Source organism: Ambystoma mexicanum, chromosome 11 (genome assembly GCF_040938575.1).
Source record: "Ambystoma mexicanum isolate Mex_15411 chromosome 11, UKY_AmexF1_1, whole genome shotgun sequence".
Classification (NCBI taxonomy): Eukaryota; Metazoa; Chordata; class Amphibia; order Caudata; family Ambystomatidae; genus Ambystoma; species Ambystoma mexicanum.
The window spans coordinates 784,704,356-784,731,184 of record NC_090934.1 but is presented as its reverse complement, the minus strand read 5'-3'; the positions used below and the strand labels follow the sequence as shown (position 1 = coordinate 784,731,184).

The window sequence follows — 26,829 nt, the reverse complement described above, 5'->3', positions numbered from 1 at the left end:
TGTTCGGGATTGCCGTAGAAAAAAACGTCTGGAAAGCCCCATCCGCTTCCGGCGTACTTTGGGAAGGAACCCGAATCTGGCTCCTTCCACCTAAGGTTTGGCATGCAAAGAAAGGCCAGTCCCGCTCCCTCTACTCAAGCGGTGCGTTGTGGAAGACCAGAATACCATTCAGGTTCCCTCCACTCAAGGGCTGTCTTTTCAAAATAATACACGCCACTTTGGCTCCCTCCCTTGAGGTCTAAGTGTCATGAAAGTGGTACTTGGACACCAACTATATGGCAGCGGTGTCTTGCGTACCTCGTAACATCCTGCCTTGTTTATTGTTTTACTGTGAGTAATGTTATGTGTGGTGTAAGTGACACGTCTTCTGTAGGAATGACTTGGATATGATTGGTGTGTGAATTAGGTAAAGATACAAAGAACATGCAGATGCAATTTCTGTGAATGCACTTTTCCAGCACTGCAGAAATGATTGTCATGTTGCAGGGTGGGTGTTTTGTGTGGGTACGGCTGAACATAAGAATGTTTGCCCATAGTTGCTATGGGCATACTCAAAGCTGGTGTGGAAGATAGCGCCTGTAGGGCAGGGTAGCCAAGTGAGCCAGTATGCACTTGCTATCAGTGTCCACATGTGATTGCAGGCACATAAAGTTTGCATGTAGACACAGTTGCTATACAATTGCTGCCAAATGATAGTTAAGATATTGCTAGAGACACAGTTGCATTGTAAGCACATGTCCACGTGGTATAAGTGTGTAGATATGTTCATGTGTAGATACACTTGCTCTGGTGCTAGTGATTTGGTAGAAGTGCAACTGCTGAAATGGATGCCAACTGACTGCAGACACGAAAGGGATACGAATGGCCAGTGATCCGGTGGATGTCTTGTCGTGGCATCACTGCTCACAAGGACGATCCTTCTTGTGCTACACAAGGAGGTTTCTCCTTGTGCTAAATCCCACCTTGCGTGTCCAACTGCATTGTGACTGGTATGTATGGGAAGTGTGAGGAAAGGTGCATGTGAAATGGCTTACTACCAGTACTTTACTGTTTCCTAAGCGCACTACAGAGAAGTTACTATTCAAAAGATGTACCCATTGTCACTCAGGTACGACACCTGCACACAAGAGGTCTGCCTTTCATTGGGACACGTGTGGGGACGCGGGAAGGTAGGCCACGTGTTGTTGGCGGTGTGTTTCGGTGTGCGGCCAGAAGGAAAAGTCTGAGAATTGTCTGCATTTCCAGCCAATTCCAGAGACATTTCCCTGTGTCCACTCACCGAAACACGTCGCCAACAACAGATGGCCTACCATCCCGCGTTCCCACAGGTGTCCCGATGAAAACAGTACCTCACATGTGTGGGTGCACCTACCGGGGGCGCATAAGGAAAAGGGTAACCCGCTGGTAACCCCAAGCCTTTCGCCACAGCACAATTTGTTCATGTGGGCAACCTACAGATTTGGGCCTAGGGTGTCGAAGCCAGCAAGGAAAACGGGGAATCCCATGCATTTCCCAAAAGAGGACACCGGTGGGAATGTGCTGAGGTCTGACTTGCGCAAAGCGGCCCAGAATTTATTACCCAGAACCCCAGACAAACTGAACATTGTGTTTTTTTCCCCACCAAATATCAAACTTTGTCGGGGATTGTGGCTAATAAAAACTGGGGCAATTTGCACAAGGCAGACCTCTGTGGATTCCCATGGGTGTCCTCTTTTGGGAAATGCATGGGGTTCCCTGTTTTCCCTGGTGGCTTTGACACCCTAGGCCCAAATCTGTAGGTTGCCCACATGAACAAAATGGGCAGCGGCGAAAGGCTTGGGGTTACCAGTGGGTTACCCTTTTCCTTTTGCGCCCCCGGTATGTGCACCCACACATGTGAGGTACCATTTTCATCGGGACACCTGTGGGAACGTGGGACGGTAGGCCATGTGTTGTTGGGGGCGTGTTTCGATGGGTGCGCCGAGCGAAATGTGTGGCAAAAGTGTTTTTTCCCCACATTTCAGACTTTGCGGGGGTGTCTGGGTAATAAATTCTGGGGCGATGTGCGCAAATCATACCTCTGCGGATTCCCACGGGTGTCCTCTTTTCGGAAATGCATGTGGTTCCCTGTTTTCCTTGGTGGCTTGGACACCCGAGGCCCATATCTGTATGTTGTGCTTGTCTGGAGAAAGTGTCAAATTCAGGTGTGGAAACAGACTTGGGGTTACCTGTGTTTTAGGCTTTCCCCTTGGCGCCCAGGTAGGTGCACCCACACATGTGAGTTACCGTTTTCATCGGGACACCTGTGGGAACGCGGAACAGTAGGCCATGTGTTGTTGGGGGCGTGTTTCGATGGGTGAGCCGAGCGACATGTGCGGAAAATGCGTTCATTTTCCCACATTTCAGACTTTGCAGGGGTGTCTGGGTAATAAATTCTAGGGCGATGTGCGCAAATCATACCTCTGCGGATTCCCACGGGTGTCCTCTTTTCAGAAATGCATGGGGTTCCCTTTTTTCCTTGGTGGCTTGAACACCCGAGGCCCATATCTGTATGTTGCGCCGGTCGGCAGAATGTCTGAGATTCCGCTCTGAAAACAGACTTGGGGTTACTTGTGTTTTAGGCTTTCCCCTTGGCAGCCAGGTAGGTGCACCCACACATGTGAGGTACCGTTTTCATCGGGACACCTGTGGGAACGCGGGACGGTAGGCCATGTGTTGTGTTTGTGTGGTTTTCATAACGTTTTGACCCATTTGCTGGTGCCCTTTGTCTCACAACCCTTTCATTTCCCAAATGTGACCTACATTTAGTCGCTGCTTTAGCCACCATACACTTTTGTAACCTGCACAAGTCACCTACCCCTGAAAAGGTCTGCCTGTGCTCTTTCAAAAAATGTATGCTTGCCGTTCCTCACCACATTGGTTTTCCCGATTTACACATGCTAAGTGCGTCTGGTCAGGCCGTGAGTGTAAAACTCCTGTGTACCATGGATCAGTGTTTGGCTTGTGGTATTGCTTGTTTTGTAAAACAATAAAGATGTGTGCTCTCCTAACTGCAAGAGTCGGGGGAATGGAGCATTGCTTTTCTCAAAATTCATAAAAGCCATTGCCGTACCAAGCCAACCATGTCCAACACATACCTTTTTTTTCGGTAATTTTCCTGCTTTTCACCCAATCGATGGCAGTTTCCCCTACCTAGTTGTTGCCTGACCTACGCAAATCACCCCTTCCTAAACTTGGAATTTTGTCTACTTTTCAGAAATATATGCCTTTCTGTCCTCCAATTCGGCTTTCCTGCCATTTTCTTCCATTCCGTCCATGCATGTCCAATTGGCAAAAATGGCCAAAATCGCCTACCTCTCACAAAACGGTTGATAACCACATCAAAATATTTTTTTTTCCATTTCCACTGAACCTGTTCTTGAAAGCCAGGAAATTGGGGAACTCAGCACAGCAAACCATTCGTTCCTAGCTCTTACAAGGAAAAAACCACAGGCTTCTTTGTACATTATTTTATTGGCATTTTATGAAAAAAAAAAAATATTCGCCTTTTTTGCTTATTTTCTCTCACCCTCCTACAGCAACCTAGGATTCCTGGGTGGCGTTACGACCACCTACATGTGGGAAAAAAAAGGAGCCAAATTTGGCCGAGATATCTCATATAACAAAAAAGTTACAAGCCATTGAATGGCCACATACCGAAATCACCAAAAAAGGCCATGGCACTAAAAGGGTTAATAGTCTGGTAAGTATTGACAGTCAATTCCAACTTATCATCATGGGAGACACTCCTCTTATGCACTTACGTAGAACATTACCAAAGCACATGCCCAAGCTTAAACAGTATAGTGCGTAATGGGTGAATGGCATGGCAGATAAAATGTTCATGCCATGGCCACAAGAGGGATCATTGTCAAAAGCGGTATTGCAACACATGACTACATACTTGCACGCTGCATACACGGGGAAGAAATTCGAGAAAAGATTAGCGATTCTAGAGCTCTGGAAAATGTACCAAGAAGAAAGTGAATATACGCCACCTGAGGAGTGGATGCTTAGTCAGCTTAAGGAGGAAGGTGTTGAGCCTTCAGCTCCCATTAACTCACCCAAAGTAAAGGATGCTAGTACGGAAGAAATAGGCTTATATCCTTTAAAGGAGTTGAAAGTGGTGACGGGGTATAGTAATCCAATATACAAACCCCCTGCCTATAGTAGTGATAGTCAGAGGAGAATAAGAGAAAAGAAGAGGTCTACACAATTACACAAGACAAAGACGAAAGGAGTAAGCGGTCGAATCTGTCGACAGAAATAGACAGGGAGATTAAGAGATGGAAAGGAGAGAAGGATAAAGCTGATGAGATAGCGCTCATGCAGAACAAATGAATGGGAGGAGAGATACTATTTAAAATAGATGGGAAAAGCATCAAGGAAGTTAGGCAAAGAAAAGAAGGATGAACAAGAAAGAAAAGAAAGAAGGAGAGAAGAGATAGATTGAAACAAGACAAACAGAAAAGGAAGAGCAGGGAGCGACAAGAACAGATATATCAGGAGAAGCAAAAGAGAAAAGAAGAACATGCAGAAGAACAAAGAAAGTATGACAATAGACAGAGCGATAGAAGATAGAGCTAGAAGAGAAAGGAAGAGAGAAGAAGAGAAAGTGCAAAGACAAAGGGACAAAAGATTACAGAGACAAAGGGAAGAAGAGGAAAGTAGGGAAGGAGTAAGGACAGAAGATCAAAGGGAAGAGGAAGAAAGAATCAGAAGGGATGCAAGAAAGCGAAGAGAACTAGATGAAGCAATAGAACGAAAAAGAAGACAGTGGGGTCTTGATACCAGTCTCATTCATAAGGAACCAATAGGGCCAGGCCCAGAAATACGGTGGGACAGAATAGAAGAGATTCCTCTGATGAAGGGAGCAATGTCAACGGGATCTAAAGTAGCAAAGTAAAGGTATGGGTATTGGTCCCTGTGGAGTGTGCTATGACCACTACTACCATTTGTGTTGGGCGGCTGCGTCGTCCAATCAAAGTACAAGTGCACCCATAAGCACCTGCAAATTGTATAGACTAAAGATAACTAGATTGGCGTATCACGCTCTGCCCAACATGTTGTTAGATTTGCCACATTATTAATGGTGTAACAAAAGTCCAGAGTTTTAAACAGTGGTCCGTTTAATTGCTTTCACAAGGCCAGCCGACATGTGTTTCGACTGAATTCATTTTCAAGGCAGTCATCCAAGATTCAGTGATCTCGGTCAATGGAGTTTTACTGAAGTACTCGGATAGGTCCTAATTAAAGCTGTTCCTCACTAATATACATGCACACTATAGTGCAGATCACTGTTGCTGTATTTGAAGTTGCAGCAAGTGCAAAGCTACCGTCTCACTTTTGAGCGCAAGCAGCAGAATTAGAAGCGCTTATTGTCGCGCTTGAGAAACACGAAGGGCAAGAAGTGATGGTGTACAGTGACTGCGCCTACGTGATGTCAATCGGACACGCAGGATTAGCATGTTGGAAAAGGAGGGGCTACCTCTGTGTGGACGGCACTCCAGTGCAGCACGCCTCCTTATTGGATATGCTTATTAAGGCATTAAAACTCCCAATGGCCATAGCGGTTGTAAATGTGCAGCGCATACTAAGCAAACAGATTTTAGCTGTTGCAGGAACAAAGCCGCAGATGAAGAAGCCAAAAGGTTTGCATATTCCCCAGACATTTCGAGTTTTGATACTGAGAGTATTAAAGAAAAAGTTGTTACAAACATGTTCGTACAAGAAGGGTTTAATAAATTGTCGATGACTGAACTAATGGAGATCAAGGGAGTGCACCACACGAAGAGCAGGAATTGTGGAAAAGAAGGGGGTGTTTTTTATTATCCCCCACAGAAGCATTATGACGACAAGACAGTACTGGAAAGCTGTTGATGCCAGTAGCATTATTAAAGGTCACACTTGAACAGCTGCATTACTCTACGCATGTAACTAGGGAGAGTCTTGCTGCTACAATTGCAGAACAATGGTTAATTCAAAATTTTTTGGAGCATGTTGCACTATTTATGGTAAACTGCACCATGTGTCAAACGTTTACTGCTGGGCATACACTGAGAACGATTAGTGGGGTAATACCTCGACCAAATGGTCAATTTCAGTATTTACCAAGTATGCAATGGATATAAGTATCTACTAGTGGTGGTGTGTGCCTTCTCCAAGTGGATCGAGGCAGGTCCGTGTACACACCGTGATGCCACTTGCGCAGCGAAGTTTTTAGTGCACAAAGTCTTCAAAAGATTGGGTGTGTGTGAAGGGCTGAGATCCGACAATGGGCCACATTTTGTTAGTGAGCTATTTGAACAAATAGGGCTCCTATTGAATATTAAGCATATGTTATTTTCTGCTTATCACACACAAGCGAACAGGATATGTGAGAGAATCAACAGCCTCCTTAAAGAAAGGATTGCCAAGATTAAATTGACTTTGAAGAAGGGATTGCTATATTGCCTACCCCTAGCTTTATATGCCCTTCGGAATCAGCCAGGATCAGACCATCACCTCACCACTCATGAACTAGTGACAGGGCGGCGTATGAGAACGCCCCTTACACCTCCATCTAGGCATAGAAGTTGATGCCCAGAGTGTAGCTAAAACTTTAAGTGATGAACTGCACACCTATTTGACATGTATGACCTCTAGTATCCCTCACATTTCAGATAAAGTCAAGCGCAAGGGCGATAGGTCTCAGAACACAGAAGAATACAATTCAACAACCAACCCAAGTCAACTACTAACAGCACCTAAATTATATGTTGAAGACCTAGTTCTCATTAAAAACCTTACTCGAAAATGGCATGAGCCACGATTCAATGGTCCCTTTTGCGTAGAGAATATAACCCCTTCCGCTGTAAAGGAATACGAGCATGGCTTCACCTGGGTGATGTGAAAGCCTATAAAGGTGAGAACCGCCCTCCCACAGTTGATGATCCAGAAGCAAGGCAAGAAGAAGAATTTCATTGCGTGTAGACTCGATCGATGACGAAGGAGGATGATAAAACAACCAGTTAATGCAGATTTTTGCATTTGAACTGAGATTCAGTGGACACTCCTTATAGATATTTTAGCAGGAGTGCAAAGACTTGCCGAGAATTTCAGGAAGTTTGAAAATGAACTTTTCGCAATACATTGAAGCATCAAAGTTATGCCTAAAAGTCAGTTCTTGATCAGAAATTGGAAACGAGATCAGTATCCAGATTCATTTTGTGGTGAATACTCGTTCTAAGCAGTTAAACATATGGTACTTACTGACAGTGATGTTCATCAACTTGTGCCTGCTGTCTTTGTGTTTATACTTCAAGCGTATCCTGTTATTGTCAAAAGAGACGTTGATATTCGCACTTTTTTACAGGATTCTAAAAACTGGCCCAGTGATAAGAAGGCTTCTCATCACAATAACTGAGCAGATTTTCCAGTTGCAAGTATAAAGAAATTTGATGATTGTATAAAAGATGAGAAATGTAGAAGCCGGCACGGTTCTAGAGAATGTACAAGTGCAACAAGTACCAGGATGGAGCGAGAAAATTACGCCTACATTTTTGTGCATAATATATGACTGTACGATTACTCTCTGTCTTCCTGTTCCTCATTTTTCACAGTCCCTATCACGTTAGCACTTAGCACTGAGGTACAGATCCCTACGGTTCTTCCTACTATGGGAACTTCCTTTGATATACTTCATGAATGGTACACGGCTTCTAAAAGAGACAGGAGAAATGCAGAGGAAGATAATGAGGGGATACATACCTATCTAGATAAAGCAGCACACTTGGGTAATAACATGTGGTACCAGCACATGAGGGAAGTAGGGGAAAAACATCTAAGAAGAGTTGCTATGTCTGTGATCTCATCCCCTATGCCATGAATACAGTGCAAATTTTCATCTCCAGAGAAGTCCCAGAACACGATGCCAGGTGCCTCATTCATATTGAAGCATGTATGACCAGAGGACAATTTCAGGGAAGTTGGGCCACTTTAGGATGGAAATCGAAATGGTTGTTTCCATTCCAGGATGATTATATCAAGACTACACAGATGGAAAAGGAACCTTGATGGGTGTTAGGGAGAATTCTCTCTTTAGGCTGAATTTCCTAACCTAGTGAGTCGCCCAGCAGCTTTGCTGGATTTCTGGAGTTTGTTTTTTCCTCCTGCCAAGAGTGAGACACTTTCTCCCACTATTGGACATGATTTATGGTATTCCTTTGACTGTCAATGTGTTTTATGGGCTATGGGGTCCTTTACTCCATAGGGTCTCATGTGTTTTTCCTATGTGTGTTACACAGCACCCTCCGTGCAGTAACACAGGGGTGTCATAGTGACACCCCACCATAGACTCAATACCCTGGGACTGACTACTGTCTCCCAGGGCATGTAAAGTCACCATTGGCTTTACTAGTCCCAAATTATTAACAGAAACCAGTACAAACCATCATATTGTGGATATACTGGTCGGGGCAATTCAATTGCCCCGGGGTCTGTTAGTCGAGGGGCACGTCTCCGTCCCACCTGATCGAGTTTTGCCTGGTGGCAGTGGAAACTACTTTTTATATTCGACCGCAAATATTTCCCTATGGGATTTTCCCATTGATCGAGGCTACCAACTTTAATTATTTAATTCTCATAGCCTCGAACATACCGCCGGTTTACTTAATTAATATTAATTCTCCGGTTGGTATTTTTTGCCAAGACTTGATTCTAAGATGGCGTTTGTGTTCTCTTCTGTGACTCCAACCCAAGTCGAGCCCTTTGTTCCACTTTTTGGCAGGCTTCTCCACAGAAGCCTCCAAAAGTGGTGCCACTCTGTCTGGGTACCACAGGGGGTGTGGGAGGGGGTTTAAGCACCCTGGACTGAGTTACCTAGGTAACTCAAGTCGCACTCTTGTGTGATTGGCCCAAGTGGTGAGCCAGCCGGCTCACCACTTAGCATGTTTGAGTGACAGCTAGGCTGAGTGAATGGGAGTTTTCTGCATAAAAGCAGGGCTTTGGGGGACTGGAACTTCAGAAGTCGCCACAGGACCTGAGAATCCGACGAGGGAGAAGCTGAGCCAACCTACCACGACGACGCCACCGGTGGAGCCCTGCAGAACCGACTCACCACTTCCCGTCGACATAGAAGATCTCCCGTCTGGAGAGGCTTCTTCCCCTGACTGGTGGGCACAACCAGTTTACCTTTCTTTCTTCGCACCCCAGCCCGGTTTGTGGTCGAACTGCCTGTGCCAAGCACCCCAGCAGCCGGATAGCCACTCAACACTGAACCGCGAATCAATGGACCGCTCCTTGTACCTGAGAAACTGTGCAGCTGGTTTCTTCCCTGGCAGTGCAACGGACTCCTGTCTTCCTCCACGACGAGATCCTCTCTTCCCCCGGACGAAGCACTGACTTGCATCCGCTGCCAGGAACAACTGCCCCCGCTGGAGCGTTCTCACCACTTTAAGGTACTGTGCCCGCCAGGCCTCCCTTTCTAAAGATTGCAACAAGGTAATAATAACTCCTTAACCTTCTGGACTGGGCTGGCCGCCTTGACCCTCTAACTGGTCCCTTTCTTTGATCCAACTCCTTTTTGAACCATTACAAGACTTTTGTGCACTGCAACCGTGTGACCTTGGACACATTTTGTTTCGATCCTCTTAAAGCAGATCTGGCCTACTGACTCTGAATTCACCGTTTTACTTTGCCTTCCCCTCTTGTTCTGTTCTTGTAAAAGTGTTGGGATCTGTTTCAAGTTGTTCTTTGCTTTTCTCTCCCTTTTTAAAAACAAATTATTAGAGTGCCATCTACGTTAAGCGCTCACCGCTGTCTGAAAATAAGTGGGGCTTTACGTAAGACTTGTCTAATATTCTTTCAAGGGAGGGTATATCTTCTAGTGACCGTGTTTCTTAACTGCTTAACCTTAGTCCCTGTGTGATTTACTAGATGTGGTTTTAAATAAATAATTGTATCTCTTTTACACCAAGCTCTGGTCAGTGTTTACTTGTTCTACTGTGTTCTTTTGACCTATTGTGAATACTCTGTATACTGCCTAACTCTTCTTGAGGGAAGTCCGACTGCTCAGCCACAGCTACCAAGTGAATCTGTGTGGTACAGACTGCTACCAAGTGGGTTTACTGCCAAACACCTGTAGCCCTAAATCTTTTGCAGTGGTCCCAGAGGGAACTGCACAGGTTTCTACCTAACAATGGGAGAGCAAGATGCTTGTGTATCCTGCAGCAGGACAGGAAGAGGTAGTCATTGAAGACATGAAGAGAATCGATTGCCCCGATGTAACAGAAATAGCTGGATCTCCTGGATGTTGGAAACAAACTCAAGTCTTAGTCTATGGATGAGTGAAGTCCAAGAAGGGATGGGAAGCAGGACTGATGTCCTGTGCAGCTCATCTACTGAACCCAGAATATGTACAAGAGGTGCAGAGAGTGAACAATAGAGGTTTGAAGTCATGGGCTAAACATGTCAAACTACTGACATGGGTAGAAGATGAATCAGGTCCAATGGTTGTAATCCCATTGGCAAATGCGACATTGCGCTTCCGAAGATATAGAAAGAAGCATGTAAGAGATAAAGGCTGCAAAACTACAGTTGACATTTCCAGGCGAGGAGAAAGGACAGCTATCCTCATGGATCAATATTGGGCTTGTGGGCCTAGGGCCTACATGAAATTGGGCAGGAACGTCCTCATTAGTGTTCATCCATGTTCCGGCATTAGTGATTCCTCAGAGCGACCTGAACATTGGAAATTTCCAAAAGTAGATGCCCATTTGAGAAAAAGAAGATTGTTTGAATTTCTCAATCGAACCTGAAGAGAGAATTACTTCTCAGCCAAGTCAAGAGAAGCATATGACTCCATTCCATATGAACACAGGTTGTTCAGCAAAACTATTTCAATATTTATGACTATATTCATGTCTGGGATCCAGGCGATGGCCAATGCTAAGTGACTGCAGATTACGAGATGGGAGCTCCTGCAGATGATCAATACCACCATAAAGGGATTCAATGCTATCAAAGAAGAGCTGAGGGCCATACGACTAATGATCCTGCAGAACAGATTTGCCCTTGATATGATCAGGAGGAGTTTGCGCCAAAATCGGGCCATCATGTTACACATTTATACATTCTCATGACGAGAATGGGACCCTGGCAGAGGCCATAACGTTGCTAACGAACCTACATAAGATGGAAGACAGTTGGTTTGCTTTCATATTTTCATGGATTCCGCAGTGGATGTCCAAACATCTTCAAGTTTCTTGGAGCAATATTTGGATTCTGTGTAATCAGGATAGTGTTCGCCCAATGCAAGAAGACGTCAAAGAAAGCAGTAGGAATGAAGATCATGATCGATGTTGAATCTGGGTTTGGACCCAAGAAATTGACTGATGACTGTCAGAAAATACATAGAGGCCAGCATCAAAGTACCTGAAGGAACAAAGTTCTTGTAATCAAAGAATCATAAAAAGCACGTGGGACGATGAGTCTATTGTAATCCGAATGGACAGTGTAACTACATGACCTGGATGAGCATGTCAAATCAGCTGACACCCTGAGGGGGTTGATGAAGATTTGGAATCCAAGAAGCATTTTTTCAAGAGAAAATATCAAGATGTGGAGACCATTGAAGAAGCAGTCAACTCAACCAGAGGGGGGAATGTAGAAGAGCAGGTACATGCCTCTGCAGGAAATCCCGCCCCCTACCTCCTATATGTTGGAAGCCTGAGATTGTGCCATGCTTAATACCAGCAGTTGTGACCATACCACAGCGAATATTCGAAAGAAGGTACCCTCTGAGAAAGCCCCATCAAATGTATCCCCGAAGAGACGATAATCTGAGGGAAGAACTCCCTGAAGGAATATGAAAAGGAGCAAAACAGGAGCATGTAATGTCACGAAAGACTAGCATGACGCCCTGAGAATACTGACTGATGAGAACGCATGGATCTTACAGAAACTGATGACGAAGTTAAGAATCGAGTAAACTTTCAAATGCAAAAAGAAGATTGCAAGTGTGTGAAGCACTGCAGAAAATGCAAGCCATTCAATAACTGTACAGATGCTGTAACGCAAGTAGATTTAAGTAATCTTAGAAGCTGGCTATAGGTAGTAAATAGACTGCAGGCGAAGCCGCCATTGTATAGAAACTGGACATCGGTGTCCTGAATTTAGTAAGCCAGGACCCATGGACAGAAAAGGCAAGAACTGTGTCGCAGCAAGAATAAGCTGAGATTGTGGAAACGAATAGCGAGGCTGTCTGGCCTGGTATCAAAGTTGAAGCAGCCAAGGTCGGTTATCTATTCTTGAAGACAGTAAATGTGCGAAGCTGAATCATCCCTTGTTAAGGTGGAAAGAAAACACCATGTGTACCAAGTTTTATTAATTTAAGTCATTTAAATGCTGCAAAATGGACCAAATCGTGGTCTCCCGTCACTTGAGCTGAGGATGGAAACAGAGTTGAGCTTGGAGTCCTAGAACACCAATAGTGAAAGCCTGTACTCCCATATATTACCACAGCCAAGAATACTTTGCAAGTACAAGTTCAAAGACAACCTTCATGGCAGAAGGCATGGGTGATGAGATGTTGGGCTAATTGGGTGGGGAGGTAAAGTCAAGTCCACCTTCTGGCACCTGGGTCTGAGCTTATGTGCTGCTAAGTGAACCGAATGTTCCAGACATGGCACGAGCGTGCCAACCAATTATAGAAGGCCGTATAACGAAGGGCCTTCTAGTTTGAGAGCCAATGATCTACTGTGTACTTAATGTTGATGAAGACATGGTTTTAGAGGTAGGCATAAGTTGTCCACCTGACAGTAGATAGCCAATCACAATCGCAGCCCTTACAGAAAGTATGTTTATTTATTTATTTGCATTTATAAAGCATGCAAGCAGTCCAGAGACATTGTGGCGCTGTTACAAGGAAGCGGCTTAGTTACAGTTGCAGGGGGATAGGGGTGCAGAATTGGGCGCATGATGTTTTACATGGGCGATAGAGCTACATGAGGCTTACATCATGGTGTGTAGCATATCGTGGCATAGGAGAATAGAACATACAGATATTAGGAACATAATACATACAAATATTACAAATGGTTTGTATACAGAGTATGCACACATCAGCCTAACCTAGGTGAACTGTTGGGGAGAAAGGGGTTAGGTGAAGAGCCTAATTCTTTTTGCTTTGCAGAACGCCAGGTGTGAGGGCTCAGTTCTGAAGGTGAGAGGAAGGGAGTTCCATTACCTAGCCGCTTTGAAAGGGAAACTAACTCCTCCTCCTCCACCTCTGGCATGCTTGACTTTAGGCACAGTCAGAAGGTTGGAGTAAGGTGTTCTGTTGGGTCTTGAGGAGCGAGGCTTGTTATCTCTCTGCGATAAGTATGGCAGGGCTGAAAAGTGGATGTTCTTATTGGTAATGGCATGAGTTTTAAAGATGATACGCTCACGGACATGCAGACAGTGGGCCTGCCGTCTAGCTTCCGAGATGTGTTCCCTTTTAGGGATGCCTAAGGCGCGCATAGGGCATTATTTGGGATAGTTTGGAGCTTGTCCAGGTTTCTTGCTGATGTGCCAGTAAAGAGGACGTTACAGTAGTCCAATCTAGAGCCAATGAGGGCTCTAGCAATGGTCAAGCAGTTGGAAGGGGTGAGGACTGACCTAGCTACGTTTAGGAGTTTTGAGTAGTAGGCTGCAGAGGAGGCAATGGCGTTGTTTTGTCTGGACATAGATAGGTTGGTGTCTAGGTAAACTCCAAGTGTTTTGATGGCTTGGGAAACAGGGATGGTGGTGTTGTCAATGAAGGATGAATATCAGTGGTCAAGTTTTCGGTGGTCAAGATGTTCCCCTTGAACGTATCACAATCCCGCGTAAGTTTTTCTTATTTGCCACGTAGTATGATGTCACGACCGACTTATTTTTTGCATACAAGGATGTTTTTATGGGAAATACGCTGAGAGCTCAGGCGAATGTTCGTTGATGTCCGTTGTAACTCCCCGTTTTAGATAATTGTTAATAAAACAGCACCTTTGTCATCTTCCTGAGTTGTTCGATTATTTGGTGTCAGAGTTATTCTGCATCCCCATACATTGCATGCACGATACCCAAAGGGCCAAATGCCCAGTTATGAGGTAGAAAAGTGTCCCTGTTTTAACAAAAAAGATGCAAATGCATGAAGATGCAAATGTAATAGACGTAAAGATATGAAACCATCATGTGCAACAGTGATACTTTTAGGCAAAGAACGGCTTGGTGCTATATTCCCAACACTGTATATGGTTTAGGAAACCAGAGGGAGACCAGTATTCCAACTAAACAGAATAAATGGGCAATCCTGAGATGTTACAGTTTAACCCATCTAGACACCGTTTGCATACATTTGTCCAGGAGAAGAATATCCGTTATGTTATAGATAAACACACCCCTAGCCTGATGGTTTCGCTCCATCCCAGAGCGATCTCAGATTGCAGTGATCTGTTATCCTAGTACATAAAAAAGCCTCACGCTTTACATTTTCTCCATTCCTGGCACTTTTAACTAAAACAGTCCTAATATTGGAACACCCTTTCAAAGCAGATACACCTTTAGAACCCACAGGGATTCCAACCAAACCCAGACAAAAAATAAAAAGGTTTTGCTAATCTATCTTCTGAGTCATGTGTTTTGTCAATCTGCTCCCACAAAAGTGTAAAGGGCATTAGATAATATGATGCAAGCATACAAAAACATATTTCTTTAATTTCTGCTTTAAGAAGCTTCTTTTAAAACAAACTTTACCTTAGGAGTTTCAAATACTTCTTCCAGATGAATTATGTGTTCATGATTGACCATTTTTAAAATGCTCACTTCTCGTTCTAGTAGCTTTACAGCCGAGCTACCAGCCTTTGAAAATTGAAAGTACATTGTTAGTTAGAGCCTGCTTTTTATATTCTATATCTTTGTTCAGAATCATTTTTATTGATATATAGATCATAAAAATACAAAAACAGAACATTTTCTTTCTTTTCAGTTTTCTCCACCACAGATGCAAGAGTACACACTATAGTATAGAGAAGAGGTAGGCAAAATGTAGTCAAAGGTGAGGGACCATGGGAGTCGGAGGTAAAAAAACAAAATGCAGAGCGATCGTCTCACTACTGAAAGAGACGGACACTACAATGACATCTGACTTTGCAAATGCATGTAGCAACCATCAGTGATATCTGTAAATGTGTAAGAGTATGACTTTTTCAGTCCTACAGTTCCATGAAAATCTCCCCCTATTTCTTTGAACTCCTCACTGTTCTCCTTGAGTTAGAATGAAATCCATTAAATTGTGACGCGATTACTCAAGTTCGTTAGGCATTCCTCAATTTTGGATCTGTGTTATGACATTATCCTTCTCTGGACAATTTTCTTGGCCAACATTGAGCTCTTGACTGTTGAACTTGAGGCAGAGGTTTAAGTTCTCTGACACTTATGAGAACAAACTTGTCATTCAATTTAAGTTCTAGATCCACTGACAGGACCAATTGGTTTTCAAGTTTTGACAACCCCATCTCCACGAAAAATCAACATTTGGGAGACAGGATTGATAGCCAGACTGCATTTTACCTCATGAGATGGGTTGCGGTCAAAAATCTTCTCGGAGGACCAATATACTCTGCTAAGTAGTTTCTGTGTGTAAAACAGATTGAGATTAGGGCTAATCTTCCTAGCACTCAAAACAGTGTACAACAGGAATCCTCTGGAGTGGTGTATTCCAATTTAGTTTTCAAATCAACTTTGTTTCAAAGGAAGAAAAAACAATTAGAGCCTACCACACAGACCTAGATCAACTCAACTGGAATCGCCGGCCTCCGTACATGTCTACTCAAGGTGTATTGGTGCCTAGACGACCAAACAACCAAATTGCCTACTAAGGAGAGCAGTAGGCTCTACCATTACCGTAAAAGAAAAAAATATTACAATCAGATTTCCTCACTCAGTCACCCACAGCCCATTGCCTCTTTTTCTCACCCTCGAGATCTAAAGACACTACATCCAGGCTTACATGTGCACATGAAGAAATCTTGAATACTTAACATCATCCTCCCCACACCTTATCCTCCCTTACTAAGGTTTCACCATTAAACTTTCAATGTTTTTACACCACATACACATACCATCAAGCAATCCACAAAGTCTATCACACTAAATGTAGACTGCTACCATACCTTTCATATCAAAACCCCACTCCATTGTACTCCAAGGCAGTGAAGGCTACCCTCCTAACACTGGGACTATCTTTAATGCTAACACAACCCAGGGACCCCTCTCACCTGAACACAGTAGAGCCCATACCAAAACACAGATAACAAGTGCTTCGGACATGCACTCATCACCAGTCTTTCTGCCGCTGAAAACCATACCCCTACACTTTTATTACAGAGCTAAGCGCAGAGAGGCCGGCAATAATGGCTGTACAAGACCACTGTACCTAATTTTGTAAATCATCCAAGAAAAAATATACCTGTTAGTTGCGGCACTGACGATTCTTTTCACAAGGAGTTTCATTGCAGTGGTTAAGTCAAAAAAGTCAGTATACTTTACAGGACTCATTTGACCTAGAGATGATTATATCTGAATGCTGGACAATTTGAGACATTCCTTAATTTTCACAGGAGGGTTTTAGTTTGTATTTCTTTAGGATGTGAAAAATCTTGCTAATTCTTCCAAATGTTTCTACCATTGTCTACACAGCATCAGTGCACCAGGGATGTTAATTAACATATTCTCCCAGACGTTAGATTTCTGGGAACTCTTTGGATCTATTCAAAGATTTCCAAGAAATGTTTTCTAGTAAGAGAGATCATGGGCCTCATTACAAGTGTGGCAGCCCGGAAATAAGGGTGCTGGTCGCTCCGTACCAGCACCCGTTCTGGACCGCGACACTACAACTCTGCCTTCTGACCAGCCAGGCGCAACGGTCCAGGAATGCAGAGTAGTCACAGAAGCACCAGCCCTGTTAACAATGGTCCTATGGGATTCCACAGGAATCGGGACTTCCCAATTCCGCCACCTGATATCCCGGGCTGCCATGACTTGTAATGTCCCTGTGGCACCAGGATATCAGGCAGTGAACTCAGTGTTACGAGGACGGCGCAGCCCGCCGGTAGCACCGGCAGCTTACCGCCTACCTCGTAATGAGGCCCCACGTCTCTAAGACACAAATCATGTATTAAGTATGTAGGTGCACAGGTTGTATCATTGATCATGATCTGGTTTGGAGTATGATAAAGGTTTCTCTGGAGTCATTCATTTTCACCTAGACACTTCAGTTATTTTGTGCCCATTATTATCACCTTCAATCTTACGTTCCTTAATGAAGGGGTAGTTCATAGTAGAGTCTCTTGTGATTAAAATAGAAAAGGTTACTCAGCATAGTGACTACTGTACTTTTAGCTCAAAGTCCCATTTCCTACATGCTCATTGGTGTGTGTCCCTGAATTTGGTGTCTATATTTCCCCCCTCATTAGACGGGCTGTAGAGTAGTCACTATGGTGAGTAACTCTGTTACTCCTATATCTAGCCTCTAATCTACAACTGGTGTAAAGGCAGCTATGTTTGGAAAATATAGACCGAGAAGACCAGCCGTTTCATGGCTTTCGCACTGACTTCCACAGAACCTGCCTCCTCAATACTAAAGCAGCAGTTTTAACTCTCACTGCATGAGCATGGATACCTTTTGGTGCCAACTTGCGCAGCAACAAGTGTGATTCTGAAGGCTTACATCAACCTGAAAAGCTTTATAAAATCCAACTGATGACAACATTCTGAACCGATCCTTTACCTATGGGCAGTAAATCTGTAGCACACTTGATCAGTGTTGCAGTAATAGCAATGTTTAAAAATGAAGCAATCGAGACCACCATGGGGTGCAATCAGCCTGAGTATTTGCCGCCCTGAGAGCCCGAAGAAGACGGTCGTGTGTGAATGCCAGCCCAGCCCATGGCAGGAACAGAGCAGCTCTAAAAGGCAGCGGAAGCGGTCGACCCGCCGCAGAAGCAACCACCAGAGAAATCGGGATGGTTTACGTTAAGGAATCAACATTGGAAGAGGTGCCACCCTGCCGCTCTGTTTTGGCCGAGCAGATAGGGGAAGCAGAGTAGCAGCTCAACCACGTGGGTGCAGCAGAGCCGCGACACAGAGGAACAAGTGGAGTGAAAAGTGGGGAGACAGACGGCTCCCCCAGGCCAAAACAAACTGACCGGAGCATGGGCCGTCGAGAGAAGAGGAAGAAAATGACGAACCCGCCCCACCACCACTGACATGGTACGAGAGAGGCAGGCGCCGTAATGCAGTGCTCAAAGCAAGACACCAGCACAGCGGGAGCAGGGAGACGAGCCCCCACCAGTTCACTGTTGAAGAATCGCACACTCCGTACTCCCTGGGGGGGGGGGAGGGGAGGGGTGGACACGAAAGATGCGCCACAACGGTCCTGGACTGTGGTGTAGCCGGGGAACCCCACAGCAGCTGCCACCCACCCAGAGAGGGACAAGCCATGCTATGCACCGAGAGGCACATCAGGCATCAGCCACCCGCGCCACTGGACACCACAGCTCGCCTTCGAGGTGAAGGAGGGCAGACCAAAGTCCATACCAGGAGTGCCCAGCATACTGGGTTCGATTGTGCTCCTCCTTCCAGGCAGAAGCTGAAAAAACCTCCCCAACTGGCAGGGCACAAAGTGAGGACAGCAACCGCAGAGGAGCAGAGCCAGGAAGGGGGGAACCCAGTGCAGCAGCAAAACAAGGGCATAGGAATAGAAAGGCGCATAGCTATAGTCAGGCGGTACACAACAGGCAGTCCTCTCTCCCTAGAGGCTGAAGAAACGCAATAGCAGACCACGGCACCAATAAGGACTGGCCCTCATCCAACTCGCTACCATCCCACTCCTAGGGGGAAAGACTTAAAAAGGGCCATAAAGCGCTGGAAGCAGCAGATCCCCCCGCGCAAAATCAAAACTACGGCACACACCCTGAAAGGAAGGAGCCAGGATAAAACTCTGGACAAAAACACTCAGTGCGGGCGCACAGCAGCTCCCTCCTCAGTCCCCTCCCTCAAGCAAGGACAGCAACAACCCCCCCGCCCCCAGCAGGACCTGAAACAGAGGCAGGCCGGGAGACAGGGAACAAGTTCAGTGTGAGGAGCGGAGGAGCAGAGAGGAAGGCCGCTCACAACAAAGGGCCCAGCGAAACAGTGCCCCAAAACAGAGGCAGGCTAAATAAAGACAGACTTCGGACAGTGTTGTCGCGTATTGGAGATGCACCACATCCAGCGGTGGGCACCTCAGTGGGGAAAAGCGGTCCTCTTATCGGCAAAGCGGGCCAGCACTGAGCTGCAAGTGCCTCCAAGCCCCAGACTTAACGCTGAGTCAAAACCAAGCAATAGGGAAGGGGAAAAAAGCAGAAAAGAGCAGAAAGCCCCTAAAATAAGCACTGGAGGAGCAGTGACCCCATGAGGGAAACCAGGACACACATGCAAAAGGAGATTGACCCAGAAACACCCTGAAAGCTTCAAGGATACTGCAGAACCGCATCAGCAATGGCAACGCAGACCATCCCAGAGGGGCCTCTCGTACACTGTGAGGACCATGAGACCCCGACAAAGGCAGACATACGCCTCTTGTTGGACAAAATGAGATCTTTACGCAGTAGTATGACCACCATGGTAAGCGCCCTCCAGGAGAAGGAAGACAAAGTGGAGGCACTCGAAAATTATCAACAGTCCACAGACCTCATGGAGATGCAGACAGAAAGCTGCTTCCAAGATCTTGAGCAGAAAAATCTGAACTTGGCAGCTAAGGTTGACAATTTGGAAAACAGGGAGAGGAGAGTCAATATTAGGATACAAGGTCTCAAGGAAGCACCCAACGGAACCCCAGCGAGTCTGGAGGGACAAGTCAAGGCCCTGGTGAATTAGGCTCTTTACATCTCGCATGACTCCAGACCTGGAATTTGAGATGGTGCACAGAGCTGCAGGTCCGCCGGGCGGACCACGATCGGTGTTAGCCAAATTTCACCATTACAAGCACAAGGTGGAGATAATGTAACAGGCCAGAAAACAGGAAACTATTGAATATGAAGACTCGCAAGTTAAAATTGGTCAAGGCCGGTCAGCATCCACCCTCGCCCAAAGAAGAGATTGTCGTCCTTAAACCAAACCACACCGTTACGTGAGCATAACATTTGTTACTGATGGGGATTCCCCTTCGCACTGCTGTTTGAACACAGCAATGAAGAATAATACAAAGTGACCTCAAGCGAAGAGGCAAGTAGCGGTCTAACCTTGGACTCAGGACCCGCAGAACTGGGAGAGCTCCCGTCTTCTTCAGAGCCAATCAGAAAGCCCATAGGCCCGTGCCCAAAGAGAGGACGCTCCAAAAGGAACGAGGAAATTCAATACTCCATGAACAGGAGGGACAACTTCTCACAGAAATCACACCACAGATCTCGAAGGTCAAGTAAGGATTGAAGGGCAATGGGACTGCAGAGAGCACTCTTACCATAAGGAGTACGCCATAAGTTGCTGCTACAATTTGGTGCAGCAAGCAGCAACATATCTGAATACCCCACGCAAGCCGGGCTGGGCAACCAAAGTCGTAGTCTAAGCGCAACCACGCCTACTATTCGCTATCAGGATGGAACTCATGGTTTTGGGCCCTCTGGTAGCTCCCGGTAGTGTGGCCCTATGGTTTTTTCTAGGGCGTCTCCAGGTTCAAGGGGATTCCTTATGGTTTGTTTTTTTAATGTTATTTTCATGGGGAGTGGGAGGAAACGGGAGGGGGAGATCAGGGAAAGCAACACTCGAACAAAGAGGTAAAGGGAGGGCCATGTTAAAAACATCAGACTGATGCCTCTAGAATAAAAGCAAGGGTAGGATCACAGCACAGTGGGTGATTAACGTGCACAAGAAGGTGTGGTAACAACAACCATGAAGTACAGTGAGAGGTCTCTCTGGATTAAATCAGAAACCCCATCTAGATAGTAAGACACCTGAAATGCTACCAGTCCAGTCCACATGCACTGCTCATGCGGGTCCTCAGCTACTTGAAGGCTAATGGATGGAAGTCTGCGTGGAAACTGTAGACGCTGGATGCCCCCAATTGAGCTGGTGATGGTCTAGACAGTGCAGCTCCAGGATCACAATTCACACCGAGTCTGACCCCCCGAACCTGGGGAGATAAGAGAAATCTACTGTATTGGGAGGAGGAGACTACCCCACTGATCCCAAGAGCCGGTACTGATGCAGCCTGCTACAGCTAAAGAAAGGCAGGAGGAGTTGCCTTTCTTTAGGAGGAGATGCAGCAGCCCACATCCAAATCAGGAGCACCTCCCTGCCACGTTTTCCAGTTCAATGCATGACACCCAGAGCCAGTCCTGGTTTTTGCATCCAATTGCATGCTGCAACTTGTAGTTTCGTTTTCCCATTGCAAGGTTTACCTAGAAGTCCCAGCATGTAGTGGGAGAAAAAAACAGGACTGGCTCAAAGATTCTGCATGGAACTGGGATACATGGCAGCTAAGAGAGCAGTCCAGCACCATGACCAATTCAACAAATCGCCCCCTGCAAATTCACCACTGGCCCCTGTCGCCAGCCTGCCTCTGCGTGATGAGCAATACAAGAAGATTTTGTTCCTTGAACCTGGACTAGTTGCGAACACCAGAATTGGGAGATCAATAGTGAAAGGTGCAATGCATTCCTGGGTACCAGCCCGAAAGTTCCAATGAAAATGTCCATTCAGAAAGATCTTAAGGCACAGGATTACCCAGATGGACACCAGCTCTTGGAGGAGCTCAGCAAAATGCTGCAATTTTCAGCAGGCATAAATGAGGGAATGTAATCTAAGGTGCATTTCTGGGGCTTAAGCACTTCTTGATACATACCAATGGCAAATCTAAGACACTTTTGTTTATACTGCGACTGTTTTTCTGGCCGCTTGAATTATTGTCAGATTTTTCTCTGACAGCCCCTGGTGTCCCAGAGAAAGCATCTCAGGAACCAGCTGACCACACTTAGCGATTGAAGGGCGGGGTGAAGCACACTCCCCTCCTGCTGAGCATGAACCGTTGGAAAACGTGGGGGAAATATTAGGCCTCCTGAAGCCAGTTTCACCAGGTCCCGGTAGCCAGTGTGCATATATTAGCACTGAGGAATTGAGTGCTGTCTGCCATTTAAATATCACCTTTTAAATGAGTATGATGATGGGGATCAGCTGTGTGGAATCTGAGAGTGTCCTCACTTCTTTCTCTGGGATATCCTCGTCCCAGGTGGCCAGGGAAAGGCTGTTGCTACCAGATCCTGACCCTGGAGGTGGTTATGCGAGGGAGGACTACCTGGGTGCAGGGGACTTGGGGAGAGAAGATGAGGTACCCTTAGATGAGACATAGTATCCCCCTTTTCTCTGTCAATCCCCCAGACATGTGTGGGTTACTGTAGGCCAGACCACTATTTACCCATTGACATTCACTCTTTCACACACCACTTTGGTACTGAGACGAGGAAGAGGCAACAAAAAAAAAGACAGAATTCACTAGAACCAACAAGGGGCAGTCTATTAGTCAGAGAACCAATCATCTCAGTAGGATGTTTAAATACCCGCGATGCAGGAAGAAGGATGACAGTATTGGCTATGGCTGTGGAAGGACCAAATCTTCCTTGGAAGCTGGCAAGAACGAGTGCTGGTGTGGTGGAGCGAGGAGGTTTGCTGACGAGAGCCGCAGCAAGAAAGCAGCAGACTGTGGGGATGCCGAGAACAGAGGAGAAGCTCTAGGGCGTTTGCAGGTGCAGGCAAGCCGAACAAGGCCTACCAGAGCTCTTAAACGAGACGCTGAGAAATGTGGAGATCGCGAAAAACCAGAGGATGCCGAAGGAAGAAAAAACAAAGGAGACTTTACTGTAGCCATTGCTACGGTCCACCGCGAGAGAAACCAAAGGCACCAGAAGAGACCTGTGAGTTTCGTGAGGTGCTAAAGGGACGCCTGGGCATATTGGGGGTGGCCTGTATAAAGAAATAGCAAAAAGTTGAAAAACCGTAACCTGGCAGGGAAAGAAACCAGGTTAACTCAAGGGAGCCATATCCCAATAAGCAGAGGCAAAGTAAATTCAAATGACATTTCAAGTAGAAACAAGCACTTTTTCAATATCGATCCGAATTAAAGCAGTTTTGTAGAAACATGAATATGAAGGAATTGTATACTTTGAAAGAACAAGCATTGGCCAGAGCCATGTGAATATAAAGGAACCATGTGTTTTGAGAAAACAAGTATTAGCAAGAGCCATAACAGTATGTGAAAGTGCAACATCTGAATAGTGGCAAACGAGTAATGGTAAAACATCAAGAGGATGTGAAATGAGCCTGAACCAAATCCCACTGTAAAGATGAAACAGTGACAACGTGCAGGTGAAGGAGTAGCAAGTTAGGTGCGTCAGTTGCGTGACCTATAATGGGAGGACCGTTTGGTCCAACAACTGCGCCTAGACCAAGGACACCACTTATGGAAAAGCCACTTGAAATACAAAGCTTGTGGGTACATCTAAAGGAAACCTAGTGTAAACTGGAATTGAAGAATTTAACTTTGTTAAAATGTTGAAATACTTAAAGCCTTGGGGAAGGGAAAACCCCTGGTGCTTTGTGAACTATCTTGAAGCCTTGGAGAAGGAAACCCCCCCCCCCCTTGGGATTTTGTGAACTATCTTGAATAGTGGGGAAGGGAGATTGTTTCCAACCAAGAGCTGGAGGAAGCTTGGAACTGTTATTCAAACACTTTGAAGATGACATCCCTACACATTGTATACATATAGATGTGAAGGCAAGTATAGGTTTTGGACACCTAAAGACATTTACTTTGGACGTCTCGACACAGACTTTCCTTAGTTTTGGTTAGGTAGGGAAAACCCACTTTAGCATAGGGCAAGTTAGGACTTTTTCCAACCCTCCATTTGATTTACTAAAAGTATAAAGAGCAAACTTGAGTTCAGTTGTCTGTCTATTTCATGATACCTTCACACGGTGCAAATTCATATATAGTCTTATTGGATCAAGGAAAAATCGGAGCATCCGTGAGAGAAACCAAACTCTGACCGCCCTAGAGATACGAAAATGTCATGCATTTTGCATTGGTCACTCAAGTGAGCACGTCCAACTCCAATACGCCCCATTCATGAAATATCTGGTATGGTATGGTAATGTTTACTTATATAGCGCCCATACACAGGCAGGTGTTTCGAAGCGCTCAAGGAGGGAAGGAACATGGGGAAAAACAACAGTCGCTCAGGGCCCTTCAATTCCTGAGACGATAACGGTCTGCCCAGGCAGATAAAGTGAATAGTATACATTTAACAGTTTAGATACAGTAAATTGGCCTGACGACAATTCTGCGTTTTTTCAAGTGCACATTAAGGGGTGAACACAAGGGAGGACAGAACGATCAACAGGCAAGGCTGTATACAGATCATGCAAGTGCGGGAGGGCAAAGGAGGGACAGGGGACCAAGTGCGCCCAGTCAGTAGAGACTGGTGAAGTGCAGAGAGAGAAGCTCTCAAGGTTTTAATTACAAGTGCAGAGGTGTGTAGGGCCTAGTGGCAAGTGCAGAAGGACTGGCAGGGTGCCTGGGACCTGTGAAACTGAGAAACTCTGAGGTACACTAGGGAGCAAGTCGATAAACTGTGTGGAAGGAGGAAAAGAAAGGGAAGCAGAGTTCTAGTTTAGCAGGGTAGGGTGAGAGAGAAGGAAGAGGAGAAGAGGTAGGTCTTGAGGAGTTTCCGGAACTTGAGAATTTCAGGCTCAAGGTGGAGGGTGGCAGCGAGGCTGTTCCAGAGGGAGGCACCTGCTGAGGAAAGGTATCTCCCTCCAAATCTCTGCTTGGAGAACCGGCTCACTCACAGAAGGTTGGAAGTAGATGAGCGAGGGCTCAAGAGGGAAAGTATTTAGGGAGGTAACGTTGAAGGAATGTAGGCCCCAGAAGGCCTTGTGGACAATGCAGAGGGTCTTGACTTTGATCCTTGCAGCCACAGGGAGCTACTGATGGGATGTCAGCGCCGGAGAGATGCGGTCCCTGGGCTTGAGGCCAAGGTTAAGCCTTGCGGTTCTGTTCTGGATGAGTTGCAGAAGGCGCAGGGCGGAAGCAGGGAGGTAGAGGAGGAGGCTGTTGCAGTAGTTCAACCTGGAGAGAACTAGGGCTCTGGAGACAATGAGCCGCTGAGGGAAGGTGAGAAAAGGTTGAGTGCCTCTAAGGAGGTGTAGTTGATAGTGAGATTTTTTTGAAATGTCAGAAATGTGAGAGGAGAAGGAGAGAGTGGAGTCAAAGATGACCCCAAGGTTTTTGGCCTCGCAGGTGGGGTTAGGAGGGCCCAGGGCCAAGGGAAGGCAGCCAGAGAGGGGAAAAGCGAGAGCAGGTGTCCCAATGCACACAATCTCAGTTTTGTTGGCATTGAGATAAAGGTCGTTTGCAGCACACATTACTGAATAGCAGGCAGTCAGATACTAGTGAGGAGGAGGAAGAGGCGGCTGAGGGTAGCCTGAAGGATAGTTGTGTGTCATCCGCATAACACTGGAAATTAGAGGTGAAAGTGGCGATCACACGTGCCAGGGCAGCCATGTAGATGTTGAAGAACCAGGGGGATAGGTTAGAGCCCTGGGGAACGCTGCAAGTTGAGAGGGTGATAGTCGAGAGAAAGGAACCCAGTTTGACCTGGGTTGGAGAGAAGAACAAGTTACTTTCTTACCTGGTAACTTTCTTTCGATGGGATGTTCCTCCGACGTATTCCACATCTATAAAAGGTAATCACCACAGCTGTACTGCTTCTGAAAAGTTTTGCGTCTGCATCCTGCGTCGATGACGTTGATTTGCTGTCCTCGAGGGCCTCCGTCGAGCCGACGTCACCGGATGTTATAGTAGGACGCACGACGCCCGTAGCCTCAGTTTAGTTTTTTCCCCAGAACGTGTGGCACCAATCTTCTGCCAGTATGACTACAGAAAACCTTGCGGAAACGTAAGCTGCAATCGCATAAGAAATTCGGTAGAGGGGCAGGTTGGGAGGGTGCGATGTGGAATACGTCGGAGGAACATCCCATCGAAAGAACGTTACCAGGTAAGAAAGTAACTTGTTTTTCGAGGGGATTGTGTCCTCTGACGTATTCCACATCTATGACAGACTCCCAAAGCAGTACCAACGTATGGAGGTGGGAAAGAATTTAGAATTTTAGATTGCCCAATTAAATTGCAGAATAGAGGACCGCCTTGCCAAAGGCCAAATCTTGTCCATGGATAGAATCCAGGGAGTAGTGTTTTACAAAAGTATGGACAGAGGCCCATGTGGCTGCTTCATAAATGTTACGAATGGGAACATCCCTCTGCAGGGCAGTGGAGGCAGCCACACCCCTAGTAGAATGGGCCGCAAGCCTACTGGAGGGTCCTTATCCGCCAGACGGTAGCATTCCGAGATTGTCAAGATAATCCATCTGGACAAGGTCTGCTTAGTAACAGCTTGACCCAAACGCCTTCCAACGTATCCTACAAAGAGCTGATCGTCCCCTCTGACACGGGACATGCGTGAGATGTATAAGCTTAAAGCTCTCCTAGGATCCAACCTATGGAGCCTCTCCTCGTCCTTACCAGGATGCGGAGGAGGATAGAACGCCGGAAGGACGACTAACCCTAAGGACAACCCTGTCCTTATGGAACAACATGAAGGGTGGCTTGGCGGATAGTGCCTGCAACTCACTCACTCTGCGAGCAGAAGTAACCGCAACTAAAAATACAGTTTTAAAGGAAAACAGTCTCAAAGGACAAGAATGTAAGGGCTCAAACGGAAC

At 46.0% G+C, this 26,829-nt stretch overlaps 1 protein-coding gene across 6 annotated transcripts in view; it reads right to left on the bottom strand.

Moving 5' to 3' along the window:
* STK33 (serine/threonine kinase 33) overlaps positions 1 to 26,829 on the bottom strand; it is a 1,615,433-nt gene that overhangs the window by 1,131,754 nt on the left and 456,850 nt on the right. For all 6 annotated transcript variants that reach the window (XM_069623713.1, XM_069623715.1, XM_069623714.1 and 3 more), the window contains one exon: positions 14,773 to 14,877. In XM_069623713.1, the coding sequence (XP_069479814.1) occupies positions 14,773 to 14,877 (105 nt within the window). The remainder of the gene's footprint in view (positions 1 to 14,772; positions 14,878 to 26,829) is intronic.